At 37.2% G+C, this 25,705-nt stretch overlaps 1 protein-coding gene across 7 annotated transcripts in view; it reads left to right on the top strand.

Moving 5' to 3' along the window:
- Positions 1–25,705, top strand: part of DST (dystonin) — a 290,047-nt gene that overhangs the window by 156,456 nt on the left and 107,886 nt on the right. For 6 of the 7 annotated variants that reach the window (XM_054279827.1, XM_054279824.1, XM_054279823.1 and 3 more), the window contains 11 exons: positions 626–783; positions 1,204–1,382; positions 1,645–1,783; positions 2,598–2,791; positions 5,131–5,293; positions 5,978–6,061; positions 6,145–6,252; positions 6,988–7,086; positions 18,299–18,433; positions 20,866–20,954; positions 21,561–21,693. In XM_054279827.1, the coding sequence (XP_054135802.1) occupies positions 626–783; positions 1,204–1,382; positions 1,645–1,783; positions 2,598–2,791; positions 5,131–5,293; positions 5,978–6,061; positions 6,145–6,252; positions 6,988–7,086; positions 18,299–18,433; positions 20,866–20,954; positions 21,561–21,693 (1,481 nt within the window). Of the gene's footprint in view, positions 1–625; positions 784–1,203; positions 1,383–1,644; positions 1,784–2,597; positions 2,792–5,130; positions 5,294–5,977; positions 6,062–6,144; positions 6,253–6,987; positions 7,087–11,667; positions 14,428–14,991; positions 18,123–18,298; positions 18,434–20,865; positions 20,955–21,560; positions 21,694–25,705 lie in introns of those variants that run through there. The other variant, XM_054279826.1, reaches the window with a different exon arrangement.

Raw genomic sequence — 25,705 nt, 5'->3', positions numbered from 1 at the left:
AGTCCTGTGTTCCTTGTTTTTGAATGCTGGAAAAACAGCTTGATTACTTTGAGTTTGTGACAGAATTAGAACTTTTTTCACCCTGTTAAGGCAAGGAAAATGTCCTAGCTACTTTCCTGACTCCACAGGATGCCTGTAGTTACTGCTGTCTTAACTCTAATTAACACTGTATTAATACAGTGAGAACAGAAAGCTCAGAATAGCTCTTCTGATTTACTGTTGAGTAGTTGATGACTTAAAGAAATACAGTACTGCAAAGCTGATTACTTCATTAGTAAAGTTCACTCAACTTCAGGAAAGATGTCGCACACTGTGCATCTGAAAGAGGATTTATGTCCCTGCTACCACTGATGAAAAGAATCAGTCACTGAATTTAGCAATGTCATCATAGAGTAATGCCTGTGCAGAATGATCACAGATGGTTATTTTTCATGTGTGAGGAGATGATTTAATAGAAATAAAATTAAAATTTCTGCCTTTTAACCAGAATTTTGATGGAAGCTGATGGCATTTTGGCCAGTCACGAAAACACCTGTAGAGGAATGACTTTATAAAGTGTGAGAAGTTATGGTGAAAATGACATGATGACTTTGATGGCTAACATATGCCTTAATTCTCTCAACAGAGGAGCAGGAAGAATCTATTTATAATCTGTACATCTCTGAAGTCAGAAATATCCGACTACGACTGGAGAGTTGTGAGGAGCGGTTAATACGGCAGATCCGGACGCCGATGGAGAGGGATGATGTACATGAAAATGTGCTTAGGATTTCAGAGCAAGAGGTGAGCCTTTGAGAAAGCCTGTTTTGCCTAGGAAAAGTTTTATTTAAAAAACAAATATATCCTGACTTTTGAGTGTAAGCCAGGAAGGTTTGCAGTGTACCTTGAAAAGAGGAGTCAAATATTTAGCTTCATATGTGTAATATGAAGCTCCATTAATCGTATGTGTAATAGGGAAACTAATGGAGCATCTTTTTGATCAGCATCTTTTTGCTCACAAAAAGATGTTTGTGAGCAAAAATATGCTGATCAATGGCATCTCCATTAGTTTCCCTGTTACACATACATTTCTCTTCAATTTTTTTCTAATGGTGTCATCATCAAAGAGGTAAAGGAGGGCAGACCTGTACTCATAGTGATATGTAAAGCATCTATCAGGTTGATGTAGGATGAAAGCACTATCAGTCACCTTTCATTTTACAGAAACTGAAGAAAGAACTGGATCGGCTGAAGGATGACTTGGGAGTCATCACAGATAAATGTGAAGAGTTTTTCAGTCAAGCTGCTGGTTCACCTTCAGTTCCTACTCTGCGCTCTGAGCTCAATGTCGTTATACAAAACATGAACCAAGTTTACTCCATGTCTTCCATTTTCATAGAAAAGTATGTACTAGGCTGTCTTCCATCACACATGTTTTAGTTTATAGTTTTCTCTAAATTGAAACAATTAGTATGAATAATACTGATCAAGGAAAAGGGAATTAACATTTTAACACTGTATAAAGGGGTGCCCTGTGACAAGAAAAGGCTGAAAAAGATGAATGTGTTGAGTGTTGGTATTGATTTTTATGATTTTATGGTTTTATTTTATTTATTATTTTTTATGATTTTTTATGGTTCAGTTAACAGGGGGTCTGTTTTTCAGATTGAAAACCATCAATTTGGTGCTGACAAACACCCAAACAGCAGAATCATTAGTAAAACACTATGAAACTAAGTTGTGTGAAGAAGAGGCAGTAACAGCTGACAAAAACAATATTGAAAATCTGATGGGTACATTAAAGGTAAGAGCTGGCTGGTGCCTTTTCATGGGCAAATAAAAAAAATAAGACAAAAGCTATCTGTCTTTTAACACCTGATTCTCTTATGCTTCACTCTATAGGCTGTCAAACATGGGCTTGTGTATTTAGTTTGAAGTGATATTCGAATTGACATTTCAGAAAAAAATGGCTGCTTTGGAGCATTAGGATTTGGATAGGTTGAAAGCATGTTTCTGCTGTTGCAAACTGCATTAAAGTATCTGAACTTGCAAAAGTGGCACTTGTAAATGCTGCAGTAAGATTTTCTTTGCTCTTCAGAAGGTAGCACATACTTACAAATTTACATAACATGTATTTATGTTATGTAAATTTGACCACAATAACATTCTTGCTGCTGCTTCAGTGTTCTAATCAGGGTTTCTTAGAAGCTTGGCAGATATCTTTGAGAAATTGAAAGATTGAAATTCAGTGGTTTTTTTGCTGTCTATAACTCATTTTGATATTAAAAATCATGAGTAATGCTTTTTTGCTAGATAGAATGATTGGCATCTGCCTAATATTTTTTTTTTGAAAGCTATAATTTCTAAGATGAGTGTGTTCATTTGATCTCTGTGTTTTGATCTATGTGTTGTGGGGATTGCTATTACTTAGAATTATTTTGCAGTTTATTGCTTCAGACCCATTCTAGGGCCACTTGAGTATTTGAGCAAACAGAATAAAATATTAATTGAAATATTTTTATTTATTCATTTATACAGCATATATGTGTAAAATGCTAATTTATAAAATAGTGTCATAATTTAGGAGTTATTTACAACTTTTTTTTATCACCTACTAGCAATGGAGATCTGAGGTAGATGAGAAAAGACAAACATTCCATGCCTTAGAGGATGAACTGCAGAAGGCAAAGATGATCAGTGATCAGATGTTTAAAATGCACAAGGAACGTGATCTTGACTTTGACTGGCATAAAGAAAAAGTTGATCAGTTGGCTGAGAGGTGGCAAAATGTTCATTCTCAAATTGAAAATAGGTTTGTATGACTTTTTATTATATTCTGTTCATGTTTTAGACTGTTTTTAAAAATTTATTTCTGAGGAAAAACAATCAGAAATGAATGTTAAAACAGGTCTGAATAGTTTTCTGAACTGTTTTTGGAATGTGCTGGGATGAACACCTTTATTGTGCTGTTGGCAACCTTGCCTTACTTTTCCACTGGGAATGCCTGTGGCTCTTAAGCTCCAAAAGATGAACAAGATCCAGAAACTTACAACTTGTTGATACACAGTGGAGATAAATTGTCATTTTTCTTTTAAAAAAATGAAACCTGCAGAAATGGCTGGCAGGCCTATGGAAATACCATCTGTTTCTCCACATAATTAGTTCTGATGGGCTAAATTGGTGAGCTGATTCATCAGTTATGATTGGATTCATGTTAATTTGCTTTTAGTTACTCAAGTGTTAAGTCTGGAAGTTCTTAGCTTCCATGGACATCTGTGATAATTTGTGGTGCAATAACTTTTTGGTGAAGTGCCTTTTATTTTTTTTTAATATCCAGTAGAGATAGTGCTCTGATTTCAGCCCTTTACTGTCAAGTTGATACTGAAAAATGATGCTCAAGTGCACCTGCCTATGCAGATGTGCAGATACAGCAAAACACACCTGCCTGTATTTCTGAAGATGTCCGTACATGAAATTCCTGGAAATGCTTTTTTCTTCAGTCTCTACAGTCCTGTTTCCTGTATGTAAAGGAAGCAGAACTGTAGAGGCTGAAGGAAAAAGTATTGGGCAAGTGTTGAAGAATTCTGTACTGTGCAGTCTGAACTGATTTCCTTTGAAATGTACTTTAGTTTGTCATTATAGATAGCCTGAAAAAGAACATTGAAGATGTCGCTGTTGATGTAAAAGTCACACAACAACCTGTCACATTTTTGTCCTCCTTTTCTGAGGAGTGAATGTACATTCAGGTGCAATATTGAAGTTATTCACTTGTAATTAACTAGTTTAGTTTGTCTGTTCAACATTGCTGGAAGTTAGAAGGAAGATGGGAAAAAGGCCACTCATTTAAAGCTGGCTGCAGAATAGCTAGCTAAAACCTCTGATTTTTCATCAGTTGTTAGTGTGACATAATTTAAATTATTAAACAGTGGTTTTATGAGGTACTGAAGTGTTCCTATTTCTTCAAGAGAGTAAGCATGAACCACATGCTCTCCTGCCAGGACTGTATCCTGAACAGAATATGCTGAAAAATGACTGCTAATACATAGTGACTTCTGGTATGAACAGGACAGATTGTGGTAACTGCAGTACAGAGTTTTAAACAAGCTGCTTTCTGTAAATATTATCTCTGCTTCTTCCTACCAACTTGACACTGATAATCATTATACAAAACCTATGTACAAATATTGGCTGCAGTTTTCATGATCCTATCTCTTTTTCATGGTTTTTAGCTTTAAAACATGATTAAGTATGAAGCCTGAGCAAAAAAGTTTCCTTTGCTTGCTCTTTTTTAATCTCCTTTTGGCATCTTAAGAACAGCACTACAGCAATTCAAAGTATTCGTTCCAAGTTGAACTGTAAAAGGTTGTATATTTCTGTTTATTCTGCAGTGTTGAGTGGTTATATTTATATGATCTTTTAAATAGAATCATAGAATATCCTGAGTTAGAAGGAACCCACAAGGATCATCGAGTGTAACTCCTGGCTCTGCACAGAGCAACCACCAAAATCACACCATGATAACAAGTAACAGTTTAGGATCATTAAAGAAAAACTGTCAGTATCTCCCTCAGTATGGAAATTACTTTAAAGAAATACACAGACCTCTCTTTTTAGGTCAAAACCATGTTTTAAAATTAGATGTATATGTTTAATTACTTTTGGACATTAGCATATTTACAGTCTTCAATTTTAGTGTAACTCCTGCTGTTTTATGGGAGAGTATGGTGAACCACTACTTGACTCCAGGATGGCACTGTCCTTCTTGATTCATAGGCCACATTTTAAATACTCTCCCTTCTTGTAACAGAGCCGACTGCTGTAGCAGAGCCCTCCCTCTTTCCTGGGGTTTCCAGTGCTCCTGGAGCTTCAAGCAGTTGAACACTCTAATGAGGGATATATAGAGTTTCTTGCATAGTAGGATCTCTCCTGGATGTCCTTTATGACAAATGGAAAGAGTTCCTCAAGCTGGGAAGCCCTAGTGTTTGAGAAGTGAATTTGCTGTTTAATTAGTGTCACACCAGATTTTATGCTGTGCACTATAACAGAGCTAAGGCATTTAAAGCCTTTAAAGCTGTATTTGCCTTAGTGTTGTATTTTTTGTCTTTAATAATAATCTTCTCCCCTTTGCTTTATCTTATAAAATAAAATCAGGTTGCGTGACTTAGAAGGTATTAATAAATCTCTGAAGTATTATAAAGATACTTACAATTCTTTGGACACTTGGATTCAACAAGTGGAAGATACTCAGCGAAAGATTCAAGAAATACACCCTGAAAATAGCAAAGCATTGGCTAAGCAATTGAACCAACACAAGGTATGAAGGGGGTGTCATTGTGGCAAACCACTGTGGTAAGCACTGACCAAAGAATTAAAATATCAGTGATCTCAATATTGTTTATTAATATGAATGGCTTATACCCATCAGCCCTTACTGTAAAGCTCCAAGTAATCACCAGATTTTATGATTTTGTGTTTCTAGTGCAGCCATGAATATATCACCCAGTGATAATTGTTACTGTCATATAGACCAAATTGTTTGGTCCTCAAGTGTGCAAGAACATCAAAACCTTAAAACTTCTGGACTTGCCTTACCACATAATTCCATATTCAGTGCTGTTTTTTTATTTATGGATGTAGAAATATTTTCATGGAAGCAGAGCTAAACTCAACATGTGTCTCCTGCAAGAAGGAAATACAGTATAAATAGACTGGATAATAAATTATATGCATGTAATGATATATTCCTGATTTTAAGTTCATTCATGAACTATTAACGTGGCAGGTTTTTTCACTACTTCTGTACTGTAAATCTGATTAAGCTGAGGACATAGGCTTGAGCATAATTACTTGTACACATATGGATAGGAGCATATTAGATGAAGTAGATGTTAATGAGCCATCTATTTATGTTAGATAATGTTAGATAAAGTAGAAATGTTAATTATAATGGTAATAAAAGTAACTTTTTAAGCTGAAAATGTACATTCATAATTTACAGATGCTGGTTTCTGAGATTGAAATGAAACAAAGCAAAATAGATGAATGCCAGAAATATTCAGAACAATACTCAGCTGCTGTGAAGGTAACAATAGCATTACTCTTACAGTCCTATCTTTTAGTGTCAGTATCATGTAAAATGCTAATGATTTTGTGTATTTTGTATAGGACTATGAGTTGCAGACCATGACCTACAGAGCCATGGTTGACTCCCAACAAAAATCTCCAGTAAAGCGACGAAGAATTCAAAGCTCATCAGACTTCATTATTCAAGAGGTAAATGGGTTTCTTATGGCAGGAAAGTGTGAGTCTTTGCTTGAAACAGAGTAAACACAAGAATTAAGTTTTGGATTTATTAATTATTAAATACGGTAATCCAAAAAAGTCTGGGTTTTTTCTCTATAGATACATGGTATAACAAATATTCTCTTGTTCCTTATGCTGCAGTTTGGTAGCAAGACAGCATAATGCAGCTGATTAAAAAAAGTCACCCAAATGATAGAAAGCTGTATGAGAACTGTGCCTCAGTAAAACTGTTTAGAACTACCTCTAGACTGGATCTTGATCACAGTAAACAAGAAGTTCATCTTGGCCATAGTAAAACTTACTGGATCTGAACGCTTTGATAGATTCTAAGGCAAATCAACCTCATTTGGGTGAGAAAGATAAATCTGTCTCCCTGCTACCTCTTAGAGAGAGGAGCAGTGACAAGCATGGCTTCTCCCTCTTGAAACCTTTTCTTACAGGGGGAAGAATCAACTGCAAAGTCAAAATATTGTATTCTGTTTCTTCTTCTTATGGATCTGCTCATAAATCCTTAGGATATATTTTTTCGAGTGCGCCTTGTTGACAGCGTTGAATCTTGGAATTAAAATTAGAATTTTGGATTCCACAATGATGATTTTGAAATCAAAATCAGGATAGATTCTAGAGCAGTGTCTATCACTTCTTTGAAGCTTAATGGGAGTATTTACTTCTGTGACACTTACCCCCCCTTTTGTTCCTCTACAGTTCATGGATCTACGGACTCGGTACACTGCCTTAGTGACCTTGATGACCCAATACATTAAGTTTGCAGGTGATTCCTTGAAAAGACTGGAGGAGGAAGAGGTAGGTCATTCTCTGGCAGTCAACAAAGTAAAAAGAACATCTAGGCAAACAAAGAGCAATGTACCTGTTGGAATAATTCACAAAGTTACCAGCAGACGTGGAAAACTAAAATTCCTTCTGTAGTGCACATTGAACAGGAATGCAGCAGTGTTAGCACTGTTACCATTCAGATAAGCAAAATCCTCTACCATCTATACATTCTACCAGTTCTTCCACCTAGAATGATCATATGATTTGCTGCATTCTGATGGAGATGTAGTTAAAGTTTAAATACTAATACGTTCAATTTTAATACCCTAGGGCTTGAACTTTTGGATAAAAGCAGACATTAAGAAGGCAAATTCACTGTGTATACCCTATGTATACATATTTTTAATATTCCATGGTATGGATTAGTCCAATTAACTGACAAGTTCTTTCAACAGGGAGATGAGATACCTTCTTAATTAATTTATGAAGTTAGTTTGATCTGTTCAGGATTTGTTTTTCCTCCTGCCTTTCTACTGTATTGATTCCTTGGGGTCAGACAGCATTTTATTTATGCTTAGTGTTGGATCTTACTAGCAAGAGTACGTTATTGACATTAGGCAGATGAATTTTTCAAAATACATGTTTGCTGCAGAGTAAACCTTCCAAATAATTGAGAGAGAAAATAAAAAACCAACCCTCTAAATTTTTCACTTTCTTTTGAAAACTGTCTCTCAGAAAAAGAAAATTTTTAGTAATTCTTAAAGACTACATTTTTTTTTAATAAATTGGATAAATTTGGAGAATACTACCATATGGGTATAAATTTTATTGTTATTGTTAAAGAAAAAACCCAGTTCCTAAATGAATGTTATATAAATCTGGTGCTGATTTTGTCTTTATTGGCTTTTCTTGATGTTGAATACCTGTGAACCAACACTAAAACCAGCATGTGTCTTTGGGCATCATCAAGTGGTGGAGCAAACTGATGGAAATACATAATATTTATTGATAAGTAGCCATTATAACTGAGGATTTAGTATGACTAGTAATGATAATAGCATCAAGGATAAAAAGTCAGTGAAATAACAAGGATCAGGAAATCTGTGAATGTCAGTAGTCTTCATGTTCTTCAAGAACAAGTGGAATCTTCCAAAATGTTTACAGTTTGTCTGCTCTGTGTCTCCAGGGCTGCTTTTTTTTGAAATCAAGTATCCCCCATCTTCCTTCCTCCTCTGTTAGCCTTCTAAATTTTTGGTAGCTTCTTTGAAGATAACCTAAGCAGGTTTCCAGTCTCAAAATAATATAGTGGGGTTTTTTTCTCTTTAATCAGGGTAGCAAATCAGAAAAAGAATAATAATTTTCAAAAGAGGAATGAGGGTTTTTTTTCTTCCGGGAAGAAAAATTCTTCACAGACCTCTAAAGTCTGTGATTCTTCCAAGATTTTCTTTTATGTCAGTCCTTCTTTCTAACTCTCAGTAATGGCATTAAGAAAACAGAGAATAAGGGAAAGATAAACTTTCCATCATATCACAGTTTAATCCATGTGCTGTCATGCTCAGAGTTTACCAGGAGAGAATCAACTCCAGCAACCTGTGAAGTCAGCTGAAGGCTTTCAACCTTTGGGATGTAATGAAGATCTTGAATTGAGAGAAGAAAAGAAACCTAATGAAAGCATGATGGATGTGGAATATTTGCAAAACCAGACCTCTTCCAGTAAACCTGAATACCCAGAAAATAAACTGGAAATGAACAGAAGAAAATTAAATGTAGACAGATATGATAAACTCAAAACTGATAGAACATTTAAGCAACTTTTAAATGTCAGTGGTCAAGAAAGCAGCATTAGTGGCAACAGAGACAGTAAGCTACATACAGAGCAGGAGAGTTTAATGGGTTTTGGTAATCAAACTAAAGAAGAAAAAAATGGCAGGAAAGATTGTTTTGTTTCAACTGAAATCTGTGTGAGTGTGAACAATGATCCTGGTGAAATGTTAAAGGAGCAAATTGCTAATGGAGAGAGACAGAAAACAGAGGGGAAATCAAAGAAGTTGCCTAAAGTGGAAATGATACACAAAACCAAAGGAAGAAAAAATTCAAGAAGGGCAGGAAGTGATGTTTCAACAAAGGAAGTATGTGAGATGCGATCAGAAACTGATTTTGACCTAATAACAAAGAAAGCTGAAGTAACTCCAAAAACTGCAGAGCAGGCCCTGGGTATCAGCCCTTACAAACAGCAACATTTTTCACAGAGAACTCATTTTCAGTGTCAGCATAAAGAGCAGTGCCTTACAGAAAGCAAAAGCCATAATACTTTAAGCTCTGAAGAGAGAGAGTTTCAAGTGTATGATGAAAAAGGTAATTCTCTTTCACGTGCAACAGGTGCAACATCTTTAGAGAAAGTTGCGTCCTCTTTCAGAGAGCTGGCAGTGCACAATGGAAGTGAGAATGCTAAGTTAAATTTGCAATCTATGAGTAATCCAGGTGTTTATTGTAGTGTTGAAAGGAATATTGACAAACTGGAGAAAGCATCTCTGAATAAAGATTACGTCCTAGTAGAAAATGAAATCCTAGAAAAATCAAATTTAAATTCAAATAAAGCCAAGGATAAAGAGCAAGAAATTTTGGCTCTTTCTTCAGGAAATATTTCAGAGAGTGACTGTGCAGCAAAAGTGTCTGAATCCAATCCATTAGATTTTCAAGTATCACCACTGCAGAACAATCAACATTTAGGTACAGAATTGTTAGGAAGTGCTGGTGATTTAAATGAAAATTTAGGTCTCTCGGGAACTTTTTCTGGAGGAGAGGATTATTTTCCATTATCGGAACATGAACTAACAAAAAAGCTTTTAAGTCACTATGAAAAAGTAAGTGTGAAGAAAATGCCACAGGGTAACACTTATGGTTTGGACAGCATAAATAGAAGTGGGAAGAAGCAGAGTGGAGAAGACAGGCTAGAACAGGGTCAGAAATGCAAAGATTTATTGCTAGTTTCAGAAGTAGACAGTAGTGATGAGGGTAATAGCACAAAGGTCCCTGGAAAAACCACTGAACTCCAGAAAATATTCAGTGAAAAAGTAGGCATAAAAGCCTCATTTGAAAAACAAGAAAAGCAAAAAAAGAAAGAGAAACATAATGAAGAGAAAAGGAGCACAACTGTTTTTAAGGTACCAGAGCTTTTATGCAATGCAAATGAAAGAGTTAATCTAAGAATGATTCTAAATCAATGCAAATCAGCATTTGAATCACAAAATATGTCAAGGTCAAGTGATTTAAGATTGATTGAGCATAATTTAAACAATGAATATGCTAATCATGTATCAATTACTGTACATTTTGAGGTGCTTAAGATTTTTAAGTTCTTAGAAATTAATATTTTTGTTTATTTGATGTTAATATTTGCCATCCTTTTCTCCACCCAACTGATGCTCAGCATGTTGACTAGAAAAATGAAATCTAAGAAGATGCAGTTTGTTACTGTACTACATTTTTAGGTCTTCTTTTTCAAGCATAATACATTAGATTTTGTGTTTATGTGAGTATAAAAGATCTGATAACAAATCAATTTACATACTTTGTTTGTATTGGGGGCTGTTCAAAATTATAATACAGGGAAATATGGAGAGGAACTGGACAAGCTGCCTTTGCATTAGCCTTTTAAGAAAGGTCTCAGATATCATACAAAAAATCAAGTAAATCTGGAAAATTTAAAGTAACCCAATGGTTTGTTTGTTTGAAAATGTTGCTGTTGTTACCCTTCAAGCCCTGTTTGTATGATCATAGGAATATAGGTGTGTTCTTACTTCATGTTAGCTCACATTTGGTAACTTAGCACCGCAGCAGTGCTAATGAAGACAAGGTATGTATAGTTTCAACCATATTATCGCTGGTGATTACACTCCTTGCTCAAAAGACTTGCTCTGGATCTGCCAATATATGGAGACTACCAGCCAGCTGGTTTTCATTGGGATTTTCCTAATTCCCATGTTTACAGTTGTGTGTCTGTGCTGCAGAGCAGCTGTGCTCTCGCTGGTCCCCCAGCCGGGTCAGTGGGGGCACTGGGGCTGGGGAGCACACCCTGGAGCACAGATGTGTGGGGGTTTGGATATTTATGGACCTGCTGCATCTTGGCTCTAAGATACTGTTTCTTTTCTTGGAGGGGATTTCCAAACTTTTCTTGTGTCATTTGTGCTTGCAAGCTTAAATCCTTCTTCCAGCTCCTGCTGAACTGATTGAGAAATGGTAGGCCATTTTCTCCTTGGGAATTCTTGCACACTGTATTCAGGTCATTGTTTGCTCTGCCTCTTTGTTTGGAGAGACAGCCAAAGTGAGCTGTTTGGTGCTGCTTTCTGCTAAGAGGCATCTGACAGAAGTGAGAGGCTGCAGGATTTCTTCGCTTTGTGGATATCTTTGCCAAGGGTTTCATATTTAGCTAATGGTAACTTCCTGAAGCCTTCAAGAGAAGGTGATGGTGGTGGGAACTGCTCATCCTGCTTTCTGGACATACCATGTATGCATGAGTAAGTATTTTCCCTTCTGCTTTTCTAAGAGCCTAATACATTCCGGATGCTGTATTACAAAAAGCGCATTCCAACTTACCTTATTCTTTTACAGATTTTAAGGAGTAAGGAAGCATCCGCACGTCAGGCGTATTCTGATCTAATGGCACAGCAAAATAGCACAGCTGATGAGAATAAAAAACTCATGGGAAAGGTAAAAACACTTGAGGAGATGTTGGAGAATATGAAGAAACAAAAAAGCCAAGTGGAACAGGAGCTCCCTAAAGTGAGAGAAGCTGCAGAAAAAGAGCGGAAGAAGCAGCAGAAGGAGATGGAAGAGATCTGTCTTCAGAAGACCAAGGCTGAGCAAGAGGCAAAGCAGTGTCGTATAGATCTAGAAAGCATTGAGAGAGAGAAAGCAGATGCAGAGCAGGAGTTGGAGTGTGTTAGGCAGTTCATTTTTCAGGCAGAGACACAAAGGAGTATACTGGAAGAAAACCTCCGTGCTTTTCGAAATCAAATAGAAGAAAGCACCTTTACCAGAAGAAACCTTGAAGACCTTCTAAGAAGAAAAGATACTAATCTTCATGATTTAGAGAAACAAAAAAAAACCTTGATGCAGGAACTGAAGAAAAAAACAGATGGGGAAGAGAAACTTATGAAGCTCATCAAGCAAATGGAACAAGATCTTGACTTTAAAGGGAACCTATCCGAAATAAAACTGCAAGAAAGAGAAACAACTGAATCCAGAAGGAAGATTGTTGAAGGCACATACTCTGTGACTAGAGAAACTTCCCTGCCAACTTTCACAGCTGGGCAAGGCAGCCAGTGTAGGATTGATTCTGAAATTATGAGCTTCCAGAAGAAACTAGAAGCCAAAAAAGTAGAAGAGCTTAAACAAAAGATAGATGAGTTGACCCTTGCTAACAAAAAAGCCGATAAAACTATTAAAGACTTGAAATATGAACTGAATGAAATTGAACTTCAAAAATCATCGACAGAAGAAAAGTCTCGTTTATTAAAAGAAAAACTAGATAAAGTAAACAGTGAATTTAAATGCCTAAAAATTAAGTTGGAAGAAAAAGACCAAGTCGAGCTGGGATATTTGCAACAGTTGAAAGAACTGGACAGGCAGCTACAGAGAACCACAGGTAAAGCTGAGGAGGTCATGCAAGAAAATATGGAACTTAAAAAACTTAAGATGAACTATCAGGAGGACCTGAAGTCTGTTCAGCAAGAAAAGACACAGCTAAAAAGAGAAATAGAGGAAATAACCAGATCGCAGGCAAAAACTGAAATAACTATCAAACATTTAAATTCACAAATCAGTTCTCTTCAAAAAGAGAAGCTGGCAGCTGAACACAGAACACAGTCATGTAAAGGAGAAGCAAATAATCTTCAAGACCAATATAGGAAAATTAAAGAAGAGTTGATTCAAAAAACTAAAGTAGAGAAAGAAAACCAGCATGAAATTCAGATGTTGAAGAATGAATTAACCAAAAGCAATCAGGTGTCAGAAACATTGAAAAGACAGATAGAAGACCTTAATAAATGGAATACTGAAACAAAACTACTGATGAAGCAAATTCAGTCTGAATCAGAGAAGATGGCTTTGGAAAAAGAAAATATTCAGAGGAAAAATGATGCTTTGAAAGCCCTAGCAGATGGTTTCAAAGAACAATTGCGTACAACAAATGAACAATTGCACAAACAAACAATAATTGAGCAAGAATTCATATGTAAAATCAAAAGCCTAGAAGTTGATCTTGCAAAAACAAAAGACTTAGCTAGTGACTATAAACAAAAATGTGATAAACAAAATGCATCTGCCCTTAGCATTGACCGGGAGGTTAAAAATTTAAATGCTCAGATGAATGCTCTAACTGTGGAAAAGAGAATGAGTGAGCAGAAGATGGCACTACAACAAGCTCACATACAAGAACTAAGTAGCAAATTAAAAAAATTGCAAGACGAACTCCATCAGAAGACTCTGGATGAACAGATGGCACGCAAGAAGATGATTCTATTTCAGGAAGAATCCATTAAGTTTAAACACTCTGCAGAGGAATTTAGGAAAAAAGTTGAAAAATTACTGGAATCCCATAGCATGACAGAAAAGGACATATCTGGTATAAAACTAGAATGTGTTGCTCTTCAGCAAGAAAAGCATATGGCTGAGGAAAACATCATGTTGTACAAGAGGCAAATGGAAGATCTGCAAGAAAGGCTCAAAAAATGTCACGAACAACTACAGCAAGGGAAGCAGGCTGAGATGGACTGTCACCAGAAGTGCAGGAAACTCGAGGAAGAATTGGAAGTGCAGAAGCGCATGGTTGAGAGCTTGAAACAGAAGATGGATCTGCAGGTCAGGGAGAGTGAACATAGATTTCTTTCATTTCAGAATGAAGTTCAGCAAAACAATAATCTCCAAGATTCTGGATTTAAATTGAGCTGTGAGAGAAGAGGAAATGATTTCAATTACCTGAGTGAGACTGCCGCTAAAGAATTTGAACAGCTTCCTCCACGTACGTCACCTTTGTTAAGGCAGAAACAGGAAAGATCAGGTTTTAAATCTGATCAAATAGAAGAAAATACATTGTATGTGAGTGCTGATGACACAATGCCAAGAGGGGTGCAGTTTCAGATGTCAAGCATAAACCAATCATTAGAAGATTCAAGTTCCCAGTCTTTTACGGAGTTTGTTTCACAGACAAGTACACAGTTCCAGATAACTTTTGATAAAGCAAGCCAAATCTCTGGAACATCTGAAAGGGACACATTGAGGAACAGGAACCTACACAGTTCCAGACAAACCATTAGACATGGAGAAGACTCAAAACATGAATTAGGATTGGTAAAACTGCATCCCTTGGAGGTACACACTACATTTTGTGAGGGTTTGCCTTCCTAACGGTGCCTTTTACTAGTCCATTTGGTTGGCTGGTTTTGGTTATGCTTTATTACTATTACTATACTGTTTAGTATTTCTAATGTTCATGTCTTGGTGAAGGGAACCCCTTCTGTCTTACTTAACACAAAAAGCTTTATATTAGATCTTACTACCAGGTTTGTTAATGTCTAAGAAAGATTATTTTAAAAATCTGTATTGAAAATAGGAATTCACATACACTGTTGTATCTTTATTGGTCAAAGTAAGTTTTGATTAACAGCAGTAAGCTCATATAGTTACAAACAACAGTTACTGATGTTTAGTCTAGTCATATTTCTGTTATTGAATAAATATTTGAAATGGCAAATGCACTTCAAAACTCAAGCTATTTATATATCTTTGCTTGCCAATCCTAGTAGTGGTTCTCCTTTCTGACTTGTATTCAAGTTCTTCCTTTGGTTTCTCTGGTGGTGGATTTAGGAGTGAATTATGTGTACAGCATGGTCTGCAGTTGTATTTCTCACTGTGTCAAAAACTTCCTATTTACAGATAGTGAAGAACAAGCACTATGACATGCATGTTGAAGTCACAACATTAAACCAAGAAAACGACAAGACTTTTGGTAATGAAGAGAGAATGTTTCAGGGATACAAAACTTCAGAAGGGTTTAGGAAAGAAGACTTTGCAAAGATGAGCTCTTTCTTAGGAGAAGAGGTTTTGAGGACTGCTGATGATGCTACTCAGCTGGAATGTTTTACAGAGGAATATGATGCTATTAAATTTCAAGGTCTCCGACATGATGTAACTGCCAGGCAGTTGACTGAAGTTAAACTTTTAGACAGGCTCACTGTTGAGCAGCTCATTGCAGGGCAGAAAACTGTTGGTGAGGTTCAGAAAAGTCTTGAAAAATTTTTAACTAAACCTACAGCTATAGCTGGGCTGTACCTTGAATCCAGCAAAGAGATACTCTCTTTTGCTTTGGCAGCAAAGAAAAAAATAATGGGAAAAGCACTGGCCTTAGCATTTTTAGAGGCCCAAGCAGCTACTGGTTTCATTATTGATCCCACAACAGGTCAGAAATTCTCTGTTGATGATTCAGTTGTTAGAGGGCTTGCAGATAGTGAATTCAAGAGTAGACTGCTTGAGGCAGAGAAAGCTGTTCTGGGTTATTGCTGTTCTGGCAAAGTGCTGTCTGTATTTCAGGCTGTGGAAGCTCAACTTTTAGAAAGACAAAAAGGTAAAAATATCCTTGAGGCTCAAATTGCATGTGGGGGGGTTATTGATCCTGTAAGAAGTGTTCGTGTACCTCCAGAAGCTGCTGTGCAGCTTGGCTTGCTTAATAACACAATTTTAAAATTTTTGCATGAGCCTTCAAGTAATGCAAAATGTTTTCACAATCCAAATAACAGGAAAGCTATGTACTACTGTGATTTGCTGAAAATGTGTTTGTTCAGTGTAAGCAGTAAATGCTTTCTGCTTCCAGTTGGTGAAAGGAAAATAAGCAGCCCATCAGCAGAGAAAAGTCATAAAACTTCTGTAATAAATGTTGACACAGGAAGTGAAATGACTTCATATGAGGCTTATCAAAAAAATTATATTGATAAAGCTACATATCTTGAGCTTTCGAAACAGGAATTTGATTGGAAGGAGTCTACGTGTTTTGACTCTGATGGAAATTCTTTTCTTTTGCTTACAGATCTTAAAACGGGTGTACAGTTTAATATTGAGGAGACCTTAAATCAGGGTAGAATTGACAGAGCGTTAGTCAGCAAATATAAGGAGGGCCTCATCACAGTTAATGAGTTTGGTGATATCTTAGTTAGCAGTTCACAGCCCAATAAAGATTTAAACAGTCCTATTGCAGGGTTCTGGCTTTCTGAAACCAATGAAAGAATTCCAGTCTTGAAAGCCTCACGCAAAAATTTGGTGGACAGAGTTACTGCCCTCCGATGTCTTGAAGCTCAGGTTAGTACAGGAGGTGTAATTGATCCATTCACAGGGAAAAAGTACAGTGTTTCAGAGGCTTTGCAAAGGGAGTTAATTGATGATGGCTGTGCCAAGCACATCCAGCAGTGTGAGCTGATCTTTACTGGGATCATTCATCCTGTAAGGAACACTGTTATGTCAGCTGTTGAGGCCGTGCATTTAAGTGCCATAGACAAAGACATGGGCATGCGCTGCCTGGAGTATCAGTACTTGACTGGTGGCTTGATAGATCCAAAGTCTCATTCCAGACTCACAATGGAAGATGCAATTAAGAATGGTATTATTGATGCTATCACAGCTACAAAGATGAAGGATGAAAAATTGCACGGCAAAGTTTTAACGTGCCCCAAAACTAAGAAGAAGATAACCTACAAAGAAGCTTTAGATAGAGCTGTTTTTGATTGCCACACTGGGCTGCGGTTGTTAGAAGCAGCTCAGCCCATGAAAACAGGAATTTCCAGTCTTTACTATAATTCATAGTGGACAAAAGATATTAATACTTCTTTTGGGCTCTGCTTTAAAACCTGTTCAAGTTAAGGAAAATATCTGTGATGGCCTTTATGGAAAATCGTAAGTGGTGTTTTCTAGCAATAATTAGTTGCTGTAAAACTAATTGTTATGAAAAACTAATTAGCATAAACCACTGAAACTGGAATTAGATATTACTTATTGCAAAACTGAAATTTATAGATAGGCAGATTCATAATTTCAAAATGCAATCTATGTGTTCAGTCTTTACCTGAAGGCCTTGTCTGTCATTACTTTGCCTGCAGGTAGTGTAAATGAGAAATTATACTGAAGTTGATGAAGTTAGTATTAGTTCAAAGTGGGTAGATTTAGGTGAGACAATACTCATATTCTTACAATAAGGTTGAGAGGGATTGACCATTTTGTGAGTGAACACAGTGCAGTATTTCATGTGACTTGTTACTTAAATTAAAATTACGAGTCTGCAGATACCATTTGTTTTACAAGAGTGGCGATAATATATACAAGAATTAAACCTGCAGTGTAGTAAGCACACATGCATCAGTACTTTTTCTCACACTAGTATTTCTTTAATTTTAAGGGGCCGCTTATGCCAGAAAGTTGTGTTTCCTGTCCTGAGTTTTTCTCCAATTTCATGTTATTTTTTTTCTTAGAATTGTCTTCTTCTCTAATAGGTAAATGAATTACAATTACATATCAAATTTTTAAGAAATTCATTGAAATAAAATGTTTTAATTTGTACTTATGGTACATGGAAGGGCTTGACTGTGTTTTCTCAGTATTGATAAGTGTCGACCTAACAGATTGTACTTATATGAAAGGGAGAATGTTTTCCTGTGCAGAAAAAGATTAAATGTCTCAGTATTTTACTTTTATGTTTTATTGTTTCTGTAGACATAAAAGCAATGTATTCTTCCTAATTGTAATTTGGTAATTCATGTGCATAATGTGCAAAATACTGTTATGCCATACTGGTTGTACATATCCTTACTTGAGGGTAATGCAAAGGCAGCAATTCAAAGATACTTTATATGCAAATGCTTTTGAGATTTTATCTGCTGAGTAATGGCTGGGAAGCTATGCTTTTTCTTGCTATCAATCATTTTATAATGATTGCATGTGTGTATGAATAAGCACATTTATCATAATTAAAAATCAATTGAGGTATTCTTTTATTATTGTTTTTAATTATGTGCCATTTTTGTTCCTACATCAAAGTGTCATAGTAATGCATGTGGTGGTAAATAAAAAAGAAATAATTTTATGTTTATGTGGTGATAATAATGGCATTGTGATAGAATTGTGTTTCTACAGACATTAATGTTACATATTGCAACAATTTACATTTACATGTCTCTTTACAATTCATGACACTCATCAGAAATCAATGGAAGAGGAAAAGAAGGAACATGTTGAGAAAGCTGGGGATTTACTGAAATGGGTGTCAAACCTCAGCAAGACACTCAGCAAAGAAGAAGGAGAAAAGGCTGAAAAGACAGATTTACCTAAGCAGCAGGTACACATATCTTTTGAATAAAGCACCACTTCCTCTTTTTGGGTTTTTGCATGGATTAAAAGGCCAAAAAAATCCATAAATACATTTTTCCCCCTACAAATCACCATCCACATTTCACTCAGGACGTGATTTCACATTTGGTTGTGAGTAGAGAGTTGGGTAAATAAACATCAGTGTTTAGGGACACAAGCACGTTACTCAGGAAGAAACTCCCACTGCTTTTTCCAGACCTCGTGTATGACACATTCTGACACTGCAAAATATCAGTTTAGAGAAACTGGACCCTGCACACCGTATGTCAGCCTTTGTAGAGGGAGAGTGCATCCTGTCAGGATGGCATTTTGGGCACCAGGAAGGAGAAAGTTGGTAGGAGGGGCCTGAGGGCCAAGTTTCTATTTATTTGTGTTTGAAAAGTTAATCTGAGGGGTCTTCTTAAGAGACAGTCAAAACTGCTGTCCTAGGAAGCACAGCAGATGTTAACTGAGGCCTCTCTGTTATCACACTAGTCCAGATGTTGTTGGAGTGGCCCAACTTGATGCCTTTGTATTTAACACGACATTGTCACTGGGTGCAGTTGTAACTCAGACCATAAATTTCCATCTGTGAAGTTTCATGGCATTTCTAGGACCTTCTCTGCTGGGCTTGCCCCATGAAATAGCTTAGTTACACCTAGAAAGGTTTCAGTAGGTGAAGGCTTACCTGCACACTGAGCAGCAGAGGGACAGAGCAGTGTCTTGTCCACATCCCTCAGTACACTGCTGGATATGTCATCATGCAAACATGATTTTAGCACTCTTGGCATCCTGTTCCTATGGTTTTATTTTGGTGATGCCTTCTGGTGCCAGAGCCACTGGACCAGCATGTGCATAAATCCAGCTTGCTGTTGGGAAGGTTGGCAGTCCTGTTGAGCACTGTTCCAGCACGTAGCTTGTTCAGAGAGGACCAGTGCTAGCTCTGAATTTGTCCTTATATCTACAGGACGAAGTGAGCTTGCACTGATTTGAACATATTAATTGGTAAATTGCTAGTAGTTAAAATCAGGATTTGCAGAAGCATTCAATGCTGCCCTTGTTATTGACTACACTGCGAACCTTTATCAGTACTGGGCTAGCTCTCAACTCCTTAGTAAGGACATCTCAGCTTACCACAGCAACTGTGGTTGCCATTGCCATCTCCTCTGTCCAGCCTGAGCCTCCAGTGAGTAACCTGTGAGTCGGCTGTCTTGGCTTCCTCTGGGAGATGGGTGTTTGCTGAGGGTCTTTTCTTCCCTTGTGAAATGGCCTGGCGAGGTGGCTGCACCTTTCAGAGGTGCCTGGGTTTGTGTCTCCACTGAGTAACAATGATACCTTGTAAGTTGTGTAGAAACATGTAGAAACTGGTGATTTCATAGCTAATGTCAGCTGAAATACACAGACAATTGGGGTTACTGTGGAATGTAGCCAGGTACTGGGAAGAAAAGCTGCTGCCAGTAGTGACAGGGTGCACACAGAAGCCACTGTGACACTGGTTCCCTAAGAAAAGTGGATTTTGTAGCCCCATCTGCTGCTTCATCTTCTCACTTCATCTTCTTGCATAGTGCATCCAGTGGTTCTCTTGGTTCCTGTGCAAGCAGTACAGGGGATGAGATTGTGGCTTGCTGGTGGTGATTGCAAAGTGAGAATTGAGAATTTTGGGCCCTTTGGTACAGTGCAGACAAGGAGAGATTGGTTTTGTCCAGACCAAGGTGAATGAAGGGCCCAAGCACCTTGCTCAAGACCTAGCACCTATGTTGAAGACATCTCCAGCTTGCAGAACTCCCTTTTCATAATTTGCCTTTATGAGTGCTTTTCTTTGAAGAGACTGCAGGGAGATTCTCAGGAAAGTTAGATGAAATTCCCACAAGTTCCTCTACCAGAACAAGTCCTTTACTGGGGAGGGCACAGAACTGATAGTGTGGAGAATATTAATTGATAATTCATTTTCCCCAGGTGTCTTATATTGCATTTGTCTCTGTTTTTGAATTTCATGAAGGCTTGTGGTCTTCTGATATGTTTTTTCAAAAATTTGTTATCTCTTATTTTGGTGAGCAACTTCTTGAACATGACTATTGTACACAACCTTTATAAAGCTACTATAAAGTGTGCCAATTTTAATGTGATTTTAAATGATTGGTTAATTTTCCATCAAATAACATTTTGAAATATTCTATTTGTTTTGCCCACTAGTTTTCTAAAAAGAGCTTGCTTAATCAAAAGACACATCACAATGACTGACTCATATGTAAATGATGCAATTCCGATAAAAAATATTGCTCTACTGATTGCCAGTATTTTTTTTAAAATCAAGCTCCTTTATTATTGAGATTAGTCCCAGATACAAATAAGGGTTAGTTTGTTTGTTTTGTTTATTTATATACATTATTGAGTTTTGAACACAGGTTATTTATTTTTCAGATTTCCCTTCATGAAATGTCAACCAAAAAAGAACAAATAGCTGAAGCTCTGCAGACAACTCAGTCATTTTTAGCTAAGCACAGTGACAAGTATGCCATTTTTTATTTTTCAAATAATGTAAAATTAATTGAATAAATACATACTGTTTGCTTAAAAAAAATCATATCCTTATAGATCTAATTGCATGTTGTGTATGGTTTGGGAGTTTTTTATCTTCTCATTTGATGAAGCTTGATTGCAATTTTGTTGATTTCAAGAATTTGACTTTGTTTGTATACCTCTGGTCATCTTAAAAATATTAGATATTTAAAATTTCATTTGCAGTCAAAATAATTAACAAATTTGTAGTAAACGAGTACTTGAACTATCTAGCACAAGATTTTTTCATTTGTGTCTGAAAACAGATTTAAGTTACTAAATTGCTGACATATCTCATGACTCCTTGATGATTATGTTACCTGTCTTGACTGGTAACCAGTAGAAAAAGCCCCATGCAAAAGTTAAATGCTTCTTTTCCTGAATAACTGCAATGAGATTGTAGCTTTCTTGAGCATCTTTGTAAATAGGCTGTATTTTTTCCAGACCACTAATTGTACTAATTTCTATTCCCTATTTTTAAGTAAAGGTAGGCAGATCCCAACAAGTTACAATTTACCCAGAGATCTCCTCCTTCCATTTTTTTTTCCCCATGATAGAATGACAGATGAAGAGAGACATGAAATGGAAAAGCAAGTTAGATCCCTCCAGGAAAGCTACAGCTTGTTATCCAATGAAGCTTTGAAGCAGCTGCAGGAAGCACATCTGGGTGATGAAAAGATGGAAGAAAAGGTAACAAGATTCAAACTTAGATTTCAGTTCCTCTTGAGATTTCTTGCATGGTTTTCAAATGACACATGATCAGCCAAAGAAGAAGCTGCAATTAACAGTGTGTGGAAGGACTAGATATTTAATTGACTGAAGGTTTTGTGTATTTGCTATGAAATACTGTATGTGACCTTACCTGTGCACATGAGCATTCTATTCATCAAACTTCTTCTGAAGAGTCTTAATAATGTGTGCCTTGCATGAAGAAAGATAAGCAAATCATTCATCTCTTAACTCTTCTCTTAAAAGCCATTCTTTGACTGCTAGATAAGTGTGCATTTCTGCTGCAAAAATGACACTGTAAAATAACATGTTCATCTCTCCCATACATCACTCAGAAATATCCTAGAAGTGATCTACTTTCAGGTTTTCCTAAATTTTTTCTGGGTATGAAAATGGGAGGACATAATACAATTTTCTCTGAGACACTATGAATATATTTCTTAATGAGTATTAGTCTTAAATATGGACTATTTAAGAGTATTCTCATATACATACAGAGGCAGAGTCTGTGTAATGAGTTCAGGTAATGTTTCCAAACTGACTTCATGCTTTCCATGTAAACTAAATGCAATATTTGGTGCTGGAGTATCTGATTCCATATGGTTGAGTGTATATACAGAAATGCTGTATGCTGTAAACATGAATAGCATGGTTGTGTTGAATCACATACTGTTTCCAAATATTCTAACCTTTCACAGACATTTATAGCATGAAAATGTGCCTTTCAGGTATATGTTCTATTTGCCCTCTCTGCAATCATTTCTTATATTGTCTTTCACTAACCCTATTTATGTATGCAAAGCATAGGTTTTCAATTCACAGATGCATGTTGGTTTTAAATCTTTTATCACATCGTGTGCTGTTGAATGACTGACATAGATCACTTGTGCATTTGAGCTGCTAACATTCACAACATTCCTCCAGGCCTTGGTAAGTACATGTTTTTATGCTTATCATGCATTCAAAATCAAAAGATTATTTTAAACATATGATCCAAAAAAGATGATAATTTTTCTTTTATATTCCCTTTTAGGTGCATAAAGTCATTGCTGGTGTCATTGACCAAACAACTGGAGAAGTCCTTTCAGTCTTTCAGTCTATTTTAAGAGGTTTTCTTGACTATGACACTGGAATTAGATTGCTTGAGAATCAGCTGATTCTTTCTGGAATAATTTCTCCAGAATTAGGAGTGTGTTATGGTTTGGAAGAAGCTAAAGCACATGCCTTAATTGATGAGCAGATTCTGTTACAGCTGCAAGAATTAAGTAATGCAAAGAAGCTTATGTCAGAATCATCATTAGCAAATATTCCAGTTGTTTCAGCTTTAGAACAAGGTCTGATTTCAGAACATCTGGCTGTTAAAATTCTTGAGAATCAGCTTTCAAGTGGCTATTTGATTTTGCCATCTACTGGAGAAAAGCTGTCTTTGCAGAATGCTTTCCAGAGAAATCTCATTTCTCCAACATTATATTCCAAACTCCTAGAAAGACAAGATACATGTAAAGACCTCATAGATCCCAACTGTGCTGAGAAAATTTCCCTTGAACAGATGGTTCATAGAAGCATAGTACATGAAGCAACAAGGTTAAGACTCCTGCCTGTGAAACCACAAGAAAAAGGGAGAATTGTGTTGAAATGTGGAAGGAAGGTAACTATTTTGAGGGCAGCCCACGAAGGGCTCATTGACAGGGAAACAATGTTCAGGCTGCTGGGTGCTCAGTTAATGTCTGGAGGTATCATTGACCCCGACTCAGGGAAACGAATGACTGTGGAAGAGGCCGTGAGACAAGGGATGATAGATCAGGACACGGCTTGTGGGATCCTCACACGTCAGGTTCAGACTGGTGGAATCCTTTGTCAAAATTCAGGACAACGCTTGACTGTTGATGAAGCTGTGCAATGCAACTTAATATCAGCTACCAGTGCTCTGCTGGTATTAGAAGCTCAGAGAGGCTTTGTGGGACTAATTTGGCCTCACACTGGTGAAATATTCCCCGTATCAACTTCTTTGCACCAAGATATGGTTACAAATGAGCTGGCATTCAAAATACTGAATGATAGAAAGAAAATAGCTGCACTTTACATTCCAGAAACTTGTGAAATAATCAGTCTTGACAAGGCTGCAGAATCAGGGATTATAGACAGTAATACTGTATCTGTTTTGACCAATGTGACTTTACCAGATAAAATGCCCAATGTAGAAGAATTAAAGTCCCTTTGTAAAAATGCTGCAAAGTGGTTATCAACTTACGAATTTCTGCCATCTGTATTTCATGGCTGTGAGGGGGAACATGAAGTTTCTGGCACAGAAGACCCTGTATGTCATAATGTAGATGAAGCTAAGAAACTATTCATGTCTTACCTGATGGTAAATAGTTATATGGATGCAAACACTGGACAGAGACTTTTGTTATATGATGGACAACTGGAAGAAATCATCAATATGTTGCTGGAAGGCGATAGTGCTGGGTACAATGCTGGTGTGTCAGAAATAGAGTTTAGTAACAAATATGTAAGTTCAAAAGGAATTCACCTAAAGTCAGTAAACAGTGTTCAGGGTGATCTTTCAGGTGCTGAGAACTCTGGTAATAACAGGAAATGTAATCAATGTGATGATTCTGGGAATTACATATCTTCACAGGAATATCCCCATGTGTGCAGGCCAGATGTTTGCAATATTCTTGGTACTGAGCAATCAGAATATACACAGGAGATGCAGTTAACTACCCCTGCAGAACTCAGAAATGTAGTAAGCAGCACTCAAAATTCCATGATGAGAAATGATCTCAGAGGTTTTTTGGAGGTTTCTGAGTGGACAGAACTCTGTAAGCATAATAATCAGCAGACAAATTCAGGAAACATTGAAGGATATCATCCAGATGACTCAAATACAAGATTTTTATCACAAACAGCAAAAGAAGAGATTTGTGTGGGAGACATTCTGGATAATGAAAACATGAATGATAAAACATTACAAAATTCCTTGAGCGTGAATGATTTGTCAGATAAGGAAACATGGAGGGAACTGGAAAGGTGCACGGACTATGGGCCTCCCACATTTCAAGCTGACAGTAGCAGAATGGTACTGGATAACAGCAAGAAGGATAATTTTCAGAGAAATCTTGATTTATCCATCACTGCAGACACTGAATATAGACTTCCAGAAGAATCGGTTAGTCAATGTTGTGTCACACCAAAGTTTGAAGACAACAGATATGGCGCACAACTTCTTCAGGAGTACGCAGGTCCATCTCTACAGGACTGTCTTTATATCCATGGAAGGCCATCCCTGGAGGATTGCGCTGCTTTTCAGAATAAACTGTGTCTAGAGGACAGCATAGACATGCACCATAGGCTTTCATTGGGTGGTGATGCTGTCACACATGATGGACCACCCCTGGGGGACAGTAACAGCACAGCACAAAGACTGACAGAAGAAGAAGGTGATCTTATATTCCACAGGTTGCTGCCGTGTGACAGTAGCTCTGACTCATCAGTAGAGGAGGGTGATGGCATCCCACAGCTTGAGAGTAGCTGCTTGCAGCAAGGCTGTGGTGAGGTGGCCTCTGAAGAGGACAGCTCTCAGTTGGATGATGGTGATGATGATGATGCCTATGAAACACCTCAGGGTGATGATGATGACAGTGATGTCTATGATACTCCACAAATTGATGATGATGATGATGATTCCTCTGACACTCCTCAAGGTGATGAGGGGTTTGACACCTTGCAGGTGGGGGATGATGATACACCAGAGCCAGAATTGGCTGGAAGATCAGTTCCATTTGGTTTTCTGGAGGAAAGAGGTGGTCGGATAATCCTAAGAGAAGAGACCAGCTCTTTTCAAGAACTTGCAGCTAATGCTGGAGAGAATGCTCATGTGAATGTGAAAGGGCAACCTGAGAGCATAACTGTAGCTTCTGCAAATGCCAAAACTATGGAGAAAATCCTTGAGGGAAGGGAAAGAACAGGG

The sequence above is a fragment of the Melozone crissalis genome, unplaced genomic scaffold (assembly GCF_028551555.1).
Source record: "Melozone crissalis strain CALT ecotype California unplaced genomic scaffold, PUWL_Pcris_2 ptg000027l_1, whole genome shotgun sequence".
NCBI lineage: Eukaryota > Metazoa > Chordata > Aves > Passeriformes > Passerellidae > Melozone > Melozone crissalis.
This window is presented reverse-complemented; position numbering and strand designations above follow the sequence as displayed.